At 46.9% G+C, this 14,840-nt stretch overlaps 1 protein-coding gene across 1 annotated transcript in view; it reads right to left on the bottom strand.

The window, feature by feature from the left end:
* The window catches only part of LOC144500847 (VPS10 domain-containing receptor SorCS1-like), an 868,860-nt gene that overhangs the window by 171,504 nt on the left and 682,516 nt on the right, over positions 1-14,840 (bottom strand). The window contains exon 14 of the mRNA XM_078224322.1: positions 7,996-8,103. Within this exon, the coding sequence (XP_078080448.1) occupies positions 7,996-8,103 (108 nt within the window). The remainder of the gene's footprint in view (positions 1-7,995; positions 8,104-14,840) is intronic.

Below are 14,840 nucleotides of genomic sequence, written 5' to 3'. Positions count from 1 at the left end.
CTCCCGGGATGCGTAGATTAAAAGGATTAGCGGGGTACCCTATGTGGGGTGACAGGGATAGGATCTGGGTGGGATTGTTGTCGGTGCAGACTCGATGGGCCGAATGGCCTCCTTCTGCACTGTAGGGTTTCTATGATTCTATGACAGAGGAGAGACTGGAACTGTACACATACAACCCATGGTCTCATCTATCTATACGGCTGCCTGATGTGGGAAAGACTTCTCTGTCTCTCTCACTGTCTCACTGTCATTTCTCACTGCACCACATACAAATATTGAAAAGCAGTAAATCATTCTATTTTCAGTCACAGTTTCCTTTCAAACTGTTCAATAGAGGTCCAATAAACTGGCACTTGCCTTATCTCCCAAACAACGAGAGGAAAAATAAAATCTAGTCTGGAACACAAAAGGCTCCTGATTGTGTTGTCTAGTTTTTTTGTGTAGTCGACTTTCAGTGGGACATTTTTCTTTGTCCTGTTTGCACTTATATTACTGCAATAGTGTAGGCAATTGTTGCCTGTAAATAAATCTTATAAACAGCTCATCATACCCATTCTCGAGGGTATCCACTGAGCTTCTGATGAAGTTACAGAGACAGATCGAGAGAATCTCTGCAGAAATGTACCCATATTCCAGCGAAACTCTGACTGAAGACCCATGATAAGTAGGATGCAGGGAGGCAGTGACATTGTGACAGAGTCACTTGATGAGTAACCGGACCCCAGGCTAATGCTCAATCCCAGCAAGACAACTAGTGGAATTTAAATTCAATTAATAAATCTGGAATATACATCTGGTCTCAGTAATGGTGACCATAACAACTATCATTGATTGTAAAAACACATCTCATTCATTAATGCTCTTAAAGGAAGGAAATTGGCCACCCTTAGCCGGTCTGGCCACCAGACTACAACAATGTGGTCGATGTTTAACTGTCTTCACCCTGCAATCCCATCCAGGTGCTATTCCAGTAACCCCACATATTTACCCTGTTAATCCCTTGACACTATGGTCAACTATAGCATGGCCAATCAATCTAACCCGCACATATTGGGACTGTGGGAGGAAACCAGAGCACCTGGAGGAAACCCACGCAGACACGGGGAGAATGTGCAAACTCCACACAGACAGTGACCCGAGGCTGGAATTGAACCCGGGTCCCTGGCGCTGTGAGGCAGCAGTGCTGACCACTGTGTCACCGTACTGCCCTCAATTGAGAGCGAGGCGGAACAAATGTCTTTGCGGTGAGCCGAGACTTAGAGGACGGAGGTGATGCTGTCAACGAGTTTAATCTGACCAGTTCAGTTGTGAGCAACCTGCAGCCCGGGGGTGACATGCGGCCCATCTGGGTTCTGAGTGCTGCCCACGAGACATTTTGTTGGCCCTTCCCCACTCGCAGGGTCGCCCCATTCCAACTGATTTCTGTCCATGTAGTTTTTATCCTATCGCTATGACCGAAGGGATACGCACATAACGCAAGGGCAAATGAAGAGAGGTGCAATGAGATAAAAGCAAAATACTGCGGATGCTGGAACCTGAAACAAAAACAGAAAAAGCTGGAAAATCTCAACAGGTCTGACAGCATCTGTGGAGAGAGAATAGAGCCAACGTTTCGAGTCTGGATGATCCTTCATCAGAGCTGCTCTGATGAAGACTCGAAATGTTGGCTCCATCCTCTCTCCACAGATGCTGTCAAGTCTGCTGAGATTTTCCAGCATTTTCTGTTTTTGATTCAGATTCCAGCATCCGCAGTATTTTGCTTTTATGTAGGTTAGGTGGATTGGCCATGATAAAATTGCCCCTTAGTGTCCCAAGATGTGTAGATTAAATGGATTAGCCATGGTAAATGTGTGGGGTTACGGGGATTGTGCGGGAGAGGGGGCCTGGGTAAGAGATTCTGTCAGAGAGTCAGTGCAGACTCGATGGGCCGAATGGCCTCTTCCGCACAGCAGCGATTCTATGATTCTAAATGTGGTAATAGCAAGTCACTTCTATGTCTCTCACAATTTGTGTTACTGCAAGGGAAATATTAATGGAAAAGGATGAAGGTAAGGTTGTTGACCTGCGATCAACCAGTTTACAACGTTGTACAAAGGCAAGAAGTGCCCTGAGCAATTTCTCAAAACCACAGAAGCTGCTGCAATATTCAGTTCAGTTTATCCCAGCTTGTGTTGGTGTGTCAGTGATCAGTGGTAGGAGACACAGCCAGCTTGAACATTGGAAGGTGAAGCGCTCTCACTTTCTGGACTCCCTGCACCATTGACATTGAGTGGAACATTTTCTTGCTCCGTGGTCACTATCCAAACCGCAGGCGATAAAAAGAAATGGTCACTCAACCACCTCGCTTTCCTTCAGGTTCCAATACTCATCAAATGCTGGGATTCCCTCAGTGCGAGGGACTTTCTCTGGCAGCTATAACAAACTGGCAGGCACCAATTAGCTTACTGAGTGCCCGTTATACACACTAAAATATTTTAACCTTCACTCTCTCACCTTTATCACTCCTGCTGCAAATTCCATTTTCCTGCAGCTCCTTCTTGTGCTCCCAGACATACATTCAACACTTCAAAAGCATTTGATTGGCTGAAAAGCACTTTGGGAGGTTGTGAAAGGTGTTATATAAATACGGGCCTCTCTTTTTATTTAAGTCACTTGCCTGAACTTTTACCAATTCTGGATCCTGGCTGTATAGAAACATAGAAGATAGGAGCAGGAGGAGGCCATTTGGCCCTTTGAGCCTGCTCCGCCATTCATCATGGTCATGGCTGATCATCCAACTCAATAGTCGAATCCTGCTTTCTCCCCATAACCTTTGATCCCATTCGCCCCAAGTGCTATATCCAGCCGCCTCTTGAATACATTCAATGAATGTGTGTGTACAGCTGCCCGCTTCTGAATTCCTCTGGCTGCAAGTGGACTATTTTTCTGAATTTTGCTCAGTGTGTGTTGAGTTAAATGTTTATGAAGTTAGTTCTAAAGTGTTGTTTTTGGCATCACCAAATTGTTACAGCCCAGAATGAGGCCATTCAGCCCATCATACCTGCACTGGCTTGCCGGAGCAATTTACCAAGTGCCACTTCCTGGTCCTCTTCCCATAGTGCTGAACATTCTTCCTTTTCAGATAACAATCCAATTCCCTCTTGAATGTCTCGATTGAACCTGCCTCCACCACCCTCTCAGGCGGCGCATTCCAGATCCCAACCACTCGCTGGGTGAGAAGGGTTTCTCCGCATGCCTCCATTGCTTCTTTTGCCAATCACCTTAAATCGGTGCCCTCTGGTTCTCGATCCTTCTGCCAATGGGAACAGTTTCTCCTGATCTACTCTGTCCCCGCCCCACGTCTTCTGTCTATCTCTCTCAGGTCTCCCCTCAACCTTCTCATCTTCGAGGGAAACAGTTCCAACTTCTCCAACCTCTCTCCTTCCCTGCCTTGGGTAGCATGGTGACACAGTGGTTAGCACTGCTGCCTCACAGCGCCAGGGACCCGGGTTCGATTCCCGGTTTGGGTCACTGTCTGTGTGGAGTTTGTATGTTCTCCCCGTATCTGCGTGGCTTTCCTCCGGGTGCTCCGGTTTCCTCCCACAGTCCAAAGATGTGCGGGTTAGGTGGATTGGCCATGGTAAATTGCCCCTTAGAGTCAGGGGGACTAGCGAGGGTAAATGCATGAGGTTATGGGGATAGGGCATGGGTGGGATTATGGACGGTGCAGACTCGATGGGCCAAACGGCCTCCTTCTGTAGGGATTCTATGATTCTCTCTGCATAACTGAACAGTGGATGAGAGGCCGAGATCACAGCTTTCAAGCTCAACGTAGCTTGCTTTATTCTGCAATTGCTTTAACTATTCCCTCCTGACTTATAACTTTGCGTTTCACTTGTATCTCTCCATAGAATAACAGTATGTCAGCATCATGTTTTACCTCTCTGCTTCTTTACATCAGCAAAGGTAGATCAGAGGCTTCATTTTATTTACTCATTTACTCATTCATGGGACCTGGGCATCACTGGCTGGGCAGCATTTATTGGTGTGGAGATGCCGGCGTTGGACTAGGGTAAACACAGTAAGGAGTCTAACACCAGGTTAAAGTCCAACAGGTTTATTTGGTAGCAAACGCCACTAGCTTTCGGAGCGCTGCTCCTTCGTGAGGTGAGTGGGAGATCCCTGGCGTTTGCTACCAAATAAACCTGTTGGACTTTAACCTGGTGTTGTTAGACTCCTTACAGCGTTTACTGGCATCCCTAGTTGCCCTTGGAGCTCAGTTGAGAGTCTACCACATTGCTGTGGCTCTGGAGTCACATGTTGGCCAAACCATGTAAAGACAGCAGATTTCCTTCCCCAAAGGGGATTAGTGAACCAGTTAGGTTTTTACAACAATTGACAATGGTTTCATGGTTATCAGTCGATGCGTAATTCCATATTTTTTTATGGAATTCAAATTCCACCATCTGCCTTGAACCCGGGTCCCCAGAACATTAGCTGAGTTTCTGGATTAATAGTCTAGTGATAATACCATTAGGCCACCGCCTCCCCTCATTACCACTTGAGGGAATTTCTGTTCATAATAAAAACAAACTACCGCAGATGATGGAGACCAGAAATAAAAACCGAATGTGCTGGAAAGTCTCAGCAGGTCGGGCAGCATCTGTGGAGAAACAGTTAATCTTTCAAGTCCAAAAGGACTCTGCATCAGAACTGTTCTGTGGACTCAAAATGTTGGCTGGAATTTTCCGGCCATTCATGCCCCACCGCTGCTGCCAGTGAGGATGGACAATCTCCGTTCACTGCAGCGGGACCGGAGAATCCCAGCGGCGTGAATGGCTGGAAGGTTTCGGCAATTAACTCTGATTCTCACTCCACAGATGCTGCCAGACGTGCCGAGGTTTTGTCCAGCAACCTTAGTTTTCATTTCAATTCATCAATAGTCTTCACTCGGCTTAACATGGCATTTCATCACTCATCAAAGATTATTGTTTTACACAGGAAGAATGTTAGCAACAGGCTAACATTAGGCACTAGGCCTCATTGTCTTTAGTCCAGCCCAAACAATGGGGCGGCACAGTGGTTAGAACTGCTGCTTCACAGCGCCAGGGGGACCCGGGTTTGATTCCTGGCTTGGGTCACTGTCTGTGTGGAGTCTGCACATTCTCCCCGTGTCTGCGTGGGTTTCCTCCAAGTGCTCCAGTTTCCACCCACAGTCCAAAAGACATGCTGGTTAGGTGCATTGGCCATGCTAAATTCTCCCTCAGTGTACCCAAACAGGCGCCGGAGTGTGGCAACTAGGGGATTTTCACAGTAACTTCATTGCAGTGTTAATGTAAGCCTACTTGTGACTAATAAATAAACTTTTAACTTATAACTTTAAAATGTGCCTCAATTTCAGGCTCAGCAAAGCAGCCCCTGCTGTACCAAATGAGATTTCTATTCCTGAAAATCATACTCCTCAAATTCACTCGCCTTTAAGAACATAAGAAACATTAGCAGATGTAGGTTATACGGCCCCCCTCAAACCTTCTCTGCCATTCAATACAATCACGACTGATCCTTGACTTTAACCCCACTTTCTCACCCGCTCCCCATATCCTTTAATTCCCCAAGACACCTTGGAAGGAGCTTTCCTGTCCCGTCCGCCACAGAATCGTAGCGGGTGGGGGACGGACCATGCAAAGAACTGTTGACCTCAGGCAGAATTTTCCAGTTTCGGGGCAATCATGGCCGGCAAATCCCACCTCATAGATCTGTCTATCCCAGCTTGAAGTGTATTCAATAATGGAGCATCCACAGCCCTCTGGGAGAGAGAATTCCAAAGATTCACAACGCTTCGAGTGACAAAATGTCTCCTCATCTCAGTCCTGAATGATCAGTCCCTTACCCTGAGACTGTGCCCCCATATTCATGATTCCTCAACCCTGGGAAACAACCGCTCAGTATCTACCCTTTAAACTTCTTCCAGAACCTACAGTGTCTCAAATGCTTATTGCTAAGCAGTGGAGGTGATTCTCGAGCCCTGCATGCTAATTCGCAGTTTGACGGCGGGGGGCAGATTTACATTCAAATGTGCTTAATTAATTAATTTCAAGCCAGTCTCTCCCTCCTTCCGGGATTCTCCGACCCTCGGGCACAGTGGGAACCCAGCTGGAATCACAACTGGTTTCCAAAAACTGAAACTAGTCGTGATGGTCGCACTGGGAAGCTTGAAGGCCCTGGCACTGTCCCCTGGCACCCTGGCAGTGCCAACCTGGCAATGCCAACCTGGCAGTGCCAACCTGACAATGGGCAAGGCCTGAAGAGGCAGGGCATGAAAGGGAAGAGCATGCAGGGAGACCCATTGGGAGGATCATGATACTTCAATGCCAGAAATCTACGTTCGGAGTTGTGGGGGGAGGGGAAGATCAGACGGTGATCTATGTTCAGGGAGTGGGGGAGGAACATGCCATCAATGGGGGAGTGGGGGGGGGAGGTCCCATGTCCATGGGGTGAGGGGGGGATGAGGTCTTCAATTTCATTTTGAGAGGATGCCCTGACTTCTGTGGCTTGCCAGCATGTTCTGGCCCCAACCCTCTTCAAACCAGTGCAAAATTTGCCCCACTCCCAAAAAATGGGTGTGGGGGTGATTTTGAGCCCGCACTCTCCATCTGCGGGAAGGGTGGCATGTCTTCAAAATCCAGAGAGCGCGTTTCGCACCAGTGAATTCCCGAGTTCTGCTCAAAATAAAACTTAACTCCCTGCCACTTCTCTTCCAGGAATACCCTGAAGAAGTACTGCTCTTCTCTCCGACAGGAATTCCGTATGTCTCTCCCCCCCGTCCACCTTCACTGCTTTCCCTTTCTCTCTTAGTGTTGCACAAGGTATTTAGCAAGACTCGCTTCCACAGCCACATTTCCTTCCTCAGTGACTGTCTTCGTCCCCGACTTGCCCCACGTGGATTTCAACTCAAATTCCACCCCGCATGTCTGATTTCAGCTTCTCTGGTGTTTGGCCATTCACACCTTCTATTCTCTCTATGGACTGCCATTGGTAGCCTTTCCCCTGGTTTCTGTGGCTATGACTCATCTTTCATTCCCTCACCCTGCAGTATAAATATCTCCCACTTTCCATGCCTTTTTGCTTTGACAAAGGATCACCTGGTCTCGAAACGTCAGTTCTTTTCTCTCCTTACAGATGCTGCCGGACCTGCTGAGATTTTCCAGCATTTTCCCTTTTGGGTTCCGAGTTCCGATCAGCGGGGAAAGCCCATTGTCTCAGGCCCTTCCCACCACAGAACACCGAGGGGCTGGAAACCACAGGCTAGTTTCTCCGACCACGCCTGTGGCTGAGATTCTCCGGTCCCGCTACTCCTGAATGCAGATTTGGCTAGAGGTCAAATTCTCTGTGCTTGCTGGCAGCGGCAGCAGGGCGTGTGAGATTGGAGAATTCTGGCCCATCTAAAACCCCCTTTGGCTATATGCACCACAGAATGTTTGATATGAAATGTAGATGGGTATTGCCGGGGGAGGGGGGGAGAGCAAAATTACTCAGGGGGCAACTCAGCAAAATTACTGGGGACCTGGGTTCAAATCCCACCATGGCACATGGTGGAATTGAATTCAATAAAAAGTATCTGGAATTAAGAATCTACGGATGACCGTGAAACCCATTGTCGATTGTTGGAAAACCCCATCTGGTTCACTGGTGTCCTTTAGGGAAGGAAATCTGCCATCCTTACCTGGTCTGGCCAACATGTGACTCCAGAACCACAGCAACATGGTTGACTCTCAACTGCCCTCTGAACAAGTCCCACAAGTGGGTAAAAACAAAATGTAACCTGTAAGTGCAGCGAGGCACCACAGAGTGGCTTAAACTATATTAAAATAACTTGTATTGCACTTCACATGATGTTTATGTCAAACAAAGAAATGCACTTGCAAAAATTTTACGAGGAAGGTACACTTTTTGGAAATAAACATTTTTTTTGTTTGCTTCAGGTTGAAAGGGCGAAATAAAATGTTCTCTACTCACGTCATTACCAGCGTCTCCTCTCCAGGCTCCCCCAGAACTCCATCCACAAAGAGAGGAACTGAGGTGAAACTGTATTTACCCCAGGATCGGCCTTCATCAAAGCTCATCCTGGATACAACACAAATAATAACAAGGAGCGTTGGAGAGTCAAAGGAACAGCAAAATGAAAAGGTAAAAGCTCTGACAAAGGGTCATCCAGATGCAAAACATTGGCTCTATTCTCTCCCCACGGATGCTGTCAGGCCTCACAGAATCGCTACAGTACAGACTCACTGATGTGCATTAGCTCTTTGGCATTGTGTGCATTCTTTGTAAATTCCTCATTTAGTTGCTTTGTGGCCTCACCCCACTCCAGTTATCTGTGCGATATTCTCCACGGCTCAACCTGACTTGGAGCCTTTTGTGTATCCCTTGTTCCCTATCACCTCTACCTCTTCATAGAAATCATAGAAACTCTACAGGGCAGAAAGAGACCAATCGGCCCATCGAGTCTGCACCAACCACAATCCCACCCAGGCCTACCCCCATATCCTTAAATATTTACCCGCTAATCCCTCTAACCTATACATCTCAGGACACTAAGGAGCAATTTTTTAGCATGGCCAATTGACCTAACCCGCACATCTTTGGACTGTGGGAGGAAACCGGAGCACCCGGAGGAAACCCACGCAGACACGGGGAGAATGTGCAAACTCCACACAGACAGTGACCCAAGCCGGGAATCGAACCCGGGTCCCTGGAGCTGTGAAGCAGCAGTGCTAACCACTGTGCTACCGTGCCGCTCCTCTTGCTGCTCCATCCTCTACAATGTGCAGTCTTCTACCATCTCAGAGCTTCTCTCTGGAACTCTGTCATAAACATCCCACCTCTCTCCTTTAAAAATCTCCTGAAATGTCCACCTCCTCATTGCAGCTTCAGGTCATCCCTCCTAATCGTGCTGTACCTGGCCGTCTCAATTTATCACACTTACCTGTGCAGTGCCTTGCAATGTTTTGCAATGCAGAAATGTTACCAGGGCTTCAAGAGACAGATTGTGAGAAGAGAGATTATATAAACTAGACTTACACTTGCTGGAACATAAAGGGAAGAGGTCGTGAGATTGAGATTTTGTAGCAATTTGGAGGGGAATGTTTGGGCTGAGGACAGTGGGTTTAGGACAAACATTAAAATCAGAGGTGGGCCATTCCAAATCAGGACCAAGCCATTCAGAACAGAGTAAGAAGTCACAGAGTACCAGGTTAAAGCCCAACAGGTTTATTTGGAATCACGAGCTTTTGGAGCGCTGCTCCTTCAGCAGGTGAGTGGAGGTAGGTTCACAAACGCGGCATTTATAGGCAAAGACACAATTGCAAGATAGTTACAGATTGGAATGTGAAGAATGGTTGGAATGCGAGAACAGAAGTTAGGAAATGACTCTTCATAAAAAGGGTGCTAGAAGTGTGGAACTCCTTCCTATAAAAAGCACTAGATGTTAGCCACTAACAATTTTAAATCGGAGACCAAGAGATCTTTGCTCATCAAGGCTATTGGAGGATATGGTGCCAAGGCAGGTGGATGGAGGTGAGATACAGAGCTGAAAGGGTTAAAAATCACACAAGCTGAAAAATCACATAAGCTGCAAGCTGAACCTCAGTCACACAGGCAAAGCTATGTACAAAGGACACGCTTTCATTAAAGTAAGCCAAAGTAACACTCAAGGACTATCTAATTGAATGGTGTGCAGCTGCAGTTCATATCTGCCCACGAGAACAAGGAACAATGGAAAGGGAGATTGAGATACCATTGGTCAGAGATATAGCTATCATTTCTTGATGATATAACATGCAAAGGCGGCACGGTAGCAGAGTGGTTAACACTGCTGCCTCACAGCGCTAGGGACCCGGGTTCAATTCCCGGCTTGGGTCACTGTCTGTGCGGAGTTTGCACGTCCTCCCCGTGTCTGCGTGGGTTTCCTCCGGGTGCTCTGGTTTCCTCCCACAGTCCAAAGATGTGCTGGTTAGGTGCATTGACCTGAACAGGCGCCGGAATGTGGCAACTAGGGAAATTTCACAGTAACTTCATTGCAGTGTTAATGTAAGCCATACTTGTGACCAATAAATAAACTTTTTTACTTTACTTTTACTTAATTGGACATTATTCCCTTATGTATGCATGATGTAAACTTAACTATGATTGGATAAAGATAACTTCTATACGTCTATTGGTATATGCTAATTACTTGTAATCGAATCTGAGACTTTAATTGCCTATGGATTTCTGAATTTTTCACTCTGAATGCTCTGAATGGACATTCAGCGTCCTATAGGTAATCTTTAAACCACTCCATTACTTTGTTGGTCTACTTGAGAGGAACGATGGTTTTAAATACAACAAGAAAACCATCATAACAGCCCCGTAACAAGAGCAGTTAGGATCTCACTAAATGGTAGAACAGGTTTGAGGGGCTGAATGACCTCCACCTGTTCCTATGTTAGAGATACTATCGCCAGATTCTACCACCCCGCCCACCATGGCATCGGAGCGGGCGAGGGGCAGACAACGCAAACATCCGTTGACCTCAGGTGGGATTTTCCGGTCTCGGGTCGAGTGAGGTCATGAAATCCCCCCTTATATAAATGAAAGATACGGGATCTTCCAGTCCTACCGGCCAACGGGGTTTACCAGTGTTGCCAAATCCACCATGGGAGGACCAGAAAATCCCTCCAGCCCCCAACTCTTTTGTTTCTCTTGCTCCAATATATGAGGAAGAATATGTGTTACTTCTGCCTGTTTTCAAGTATCAAGTTCAAGGCTTCTAGAAGGGCGATTGAGTTGTCAGCTTATTTGTTGCGGGGGTGGGGGGGAGGGGGGGTGGGGGGGGGGGGGCGGTGACGGGAGAAGGTTTGATCAGCTTTACTTAGCAGCTGTGATTCTCGATCAAATCGGCCAAGGGACCTTCTTCATTGGGGCTTGCCTGAGATTTAGCGGAGAGCTGGCTGTGAGATTTATTGCGAATGGAAAAGATATCACTGGACAGATTGGAATGAAAGTCCTCAAAACCAATTTATCTGATATTTCCGGGCTACCCATTGACAGCTGCCCATTATGTCTTCCAGCACTCACCGTGGCAACCGATTTCAGCTTTTCCAACCATGTAAAGAACAAGACTGACCTCATTCCCGTTTCCAGAAAGAGAAAAAAAGCCTGAAATTGTGTTTGTTTTAAGAGCCAGGTCAATCAAATAACAAAACTTTCAAATCAAATATTCAAAATCAGAGCTATTTAACAGGACTAAAGCCGGCTCCCATCAGCCTGCTGTTTTAATTGGTGGCTACAGTTTCCATGGTGATACCTAGAAGCCTGACTTCAATCTTCATCTTTTAAAATACAATCAATCAAAGAACTATTGTTAACACATCCACCTAAATAGATAGCAAGGGGAGGGTGATTATTACTGGCTTATTCAATGCATTTCACTTGACTACAAAAACAGAACGTGCTGGAAAATCTCAGCAGGTTTGACAGCATCTGTGAGGAGAGAATAGAGACGTTTCGAGTCTGGGTGACCCTTCGTCAGAGCTCGAAAAGCAAAATACTGCGGATGCTGGAATCGGAAACAAAAACAGAAAATGCTGGAAAATCTCAGCATGGCGGCACGGTGGCAGAGTGGCCTCCTTCTGTATCATCATAGAATGCTACAGTGCAGAAGGAGGCCATTCGGCCCATCAAGTCTGTACCGACCACAATCCCACCCCGGCCCTATCACCATAACCCCATACCTTTACCCTAGCTAGTTCCTGACACTAAGGGGCAATTTAGCAAGGCTAATGCACCTAACCTGCACATCTTTGGACTGTGGGAGGAAACTGGAGCACCCGGAGGAAACCCACGCAGACACGGGGAGAACGTGCAAACTCCACACAGTGACCCAAGCCGGGAATCGAACCCGGGTCCCTGGTGCTGTGAGGCAGCAATGCTAACCACTGTGCCACCGTGCCACCCCAAGAACATTGCAAGCTCTTTTCTTTTTATAGATAATGGCAATGCCATCCTGCGACCACCACCTCCAGCACGACAGCCCCCACCCCCATTCCCTGGATTGAGAGTTTCCATCTTAGTAGCAGTTCTGCAAATCTCTGAGTGCGGAGTGTGAGGGCACCCTCACCCAGAGCTCAAGGAGAAAGGCAAAAGCACTCTTTGGAGAGAAGCTATCTCTACATTACACACTTCCGCGCAAGTGTTCAACAATGGCAGCTTTCATCTCTTAGGATGTTATTAGCCAAAGCTCTCAACATGTTCCACGATAAGGCTCCAACAAATAAAACAGATGAAGATATAATTTGCAGCTAAAATGGAAAAAAGCATAATGTTGTGGCAACATCATCATGTTACTGTCTAAAATCTTATTTAAGAGAGAGAGAAATCTTACACTCTTATGTGTAATTGTTATTCCACTTAATTTCCACAACATTTCATTTTTAAACACAGATGATTTGTGGTGTTGCTGACTGTAAATGCAATTTTACAATGACAGGACTTTGATGCCATGTATGACACAACGAATGCAAAAGAAGACAGCAAGAAATTATTCCTGATTGTACGCAAGTCATTGATTCCAGGGGTCATTGTTTGAGGATAAGGGGCAAACCTTTTAGGGCTGAGGTGAGGAGAAATTTCTTCATCCAGATGGTGGTGAATGTGTGGAATTCATTACCACAGAAAGTAGTTGAGGCCAAAACATTGTCTGATTTGAAGAAGAAATTAGATATAGTTCTTAGGGCTAAAGGGATCAAGGAATAAGGAAGAAAGGGAGGATCAGGATGCTGAATTCAATGATCAGCCATGATCAAGATGAATGGTGGAGCAGGTTCAATGGGCCAAATGGCCTTCTCCTGCTTCCAGTTTCTATGTTTCTATTTGGAAGAAGGACATCCAGTCGCAATGGGCCATGTGGGCTGGGAGTGTGGCAATGGAGTCTCCTCGGCATTTTGGGAAGTGGGATCATGGGCTGTGGGAAAAGTGAGGGAAAAGTAAACAATCTGAGAGAACTGAGAATGGGAGCCTGGTGGGTTTGGCAGGAGCCAATGGGGTGTGCAAGTCGCTGCAGGAGTTCTGCTGTGTGGGAGGAATAGTAAGGAGGTAGGATATGGGAGGACATCTGTCTCTCCTCCCATTACAAATGGAATTCCAACCCCTCAGTGGATCTATTCATTCAAATCCCTCAATACTGGCTAGGCCAGTATTTATTCTCCATCCCTAATTGGCCTTGAGAAGGTGGTGGTGAGCTGCCTTCTTGAACCGTTGCAGTTCCCGAGGTGTGTAGGTACACCACAATGTTAGTGAGGGAGCTCAAGGATTTTGACCCAGTGACAGTGAAAGAATGGCAATATATTTCCAAGTCCGGATGGTGAGTGGCTTGAAGGGGAATGTCCACATAGTTGTGTAACCATGTATCTGCTGCCCTTGTCCTTCTAGATGGTTATGATTGTGGATTTGGAAGTTATTGTCTGAGTAGCTTTGGTGAATTCCTGCAGTGTATCTTGTAGATGGTATACACTGCTGCTACTGTGCATCGCTGGTAGAGAGAGTGAACGTTTGTGGATGGGGTATCATGCAGGCTGATTTGCCCTGGATGGTGTCAAGCTTCTTGAGTGTTGTTGGATCTGCACTCATCTAGACAAGTGGGGAGTATTCCATCACACTCCTGACTTGTGCCTTGCAGATGGTGGGAGTCAGGAGGCTTTGGGGAGTCAGGAGGTGAGTTACTCACTACAGTATTCCCAGCCTCTGACCTGCTCTTGTAGCCACTGTGTTTATGTGGAGTGTCCAGTTCAGTTTCTGGTCACTGGTAAACCCCAGGATGTTGGTAGTGGGAGAGTCAACAATGGTAATGCCATTGAATGTCAAGGGGCCGTGGTTAGATTCTCTCTTGTTGATCATTGCCCGGCACTTGTGTGGCGCAAACATTATTTGCTACTTGTCAGCCCAAGCCTGGATAGTGTCCAGATCTTACTGTATTTGGACATGGACTATTTCAGTCTCTGAGGAGTTACGAATGGTGATGAACTTTGTGCAGTCATCAGCGGACATCCCCACATGTGACCTTATGATGGAACGAAGATCACTGATAAAATAGCTTGGTTGGACAAGGACACTAAAGTTTAAAGTTTATTTATTAGTGTCACAAGGAGGCTTACATTAACACTGGAATGAAGTCACTGTGAAAATTTTCTAGTCACCACACTCTGGCACCTGTTCGGGTACACTGAGGGAGAATTTAGCACAGCTAATGCACCGAACTGGCACGTCTTTCAGACCGTGGGAGGAAACCGGAGCACCCAGAGGAAACCCACACAGGCACAGGGAGAACGTGCAGACTCCACACCGACAGTGACCCAAGTCGGGAATTGAACCCGGGTCCCTGGCGCTACGAGGCAGCAGTGCTAACCACTGTGCCGCCATGAGCAACACCTGCAGTGATGCCCTGCAGCTGAGATGACTGACCTCCAACAACCACAACCATCATCCTTTGTGCCGGGTATGACTCCAACCAATGCAGAGTTTTTCCCCATTTCTCACTGACTTCAGTTTGGCTTGATGACACACCAGGTCAAATTCTGCTTTGATGTCAAGGGCACCTCATCTGTGGAGTTCAGCTCTTTTGTCCATGTTTGAATCAAGGCTGCAATGAGGTCAGGAGCTGAGTGACCCTGGCAGAACTCAAACTGAGCATTAGTGAGCAGGCTGTTGCTCAGCAAGTGCTGCTTGATAGCGCTGTTGCTGTTGATGATCCCTTCAATTTCTTTCCTGATGATGGAGAGTAGAGTAGAGAGTAGAGTAGAGAGTAGATGATGGGGCAATAATTG

The sequence above is a fragment of the Mustelus asterias genome, chromosome 11 (assembly GCF_964213995.1).
Source record: "Mustelus asterias chromosome 11, sMusAst1.hap1.1, whole genome shotgun sequence".
NCBI classification, from domain to species: Eukaryota; Metazoa; Chordata; class Chondrichthyes; order Carcharhiniformes; family Triakidae; genus Mustelus; species Mustelus asterias.
Note: the sequence above shows the minus strand (reverse complement) of the source record. Positions and strands in the feature narration are given on the sequence as shown.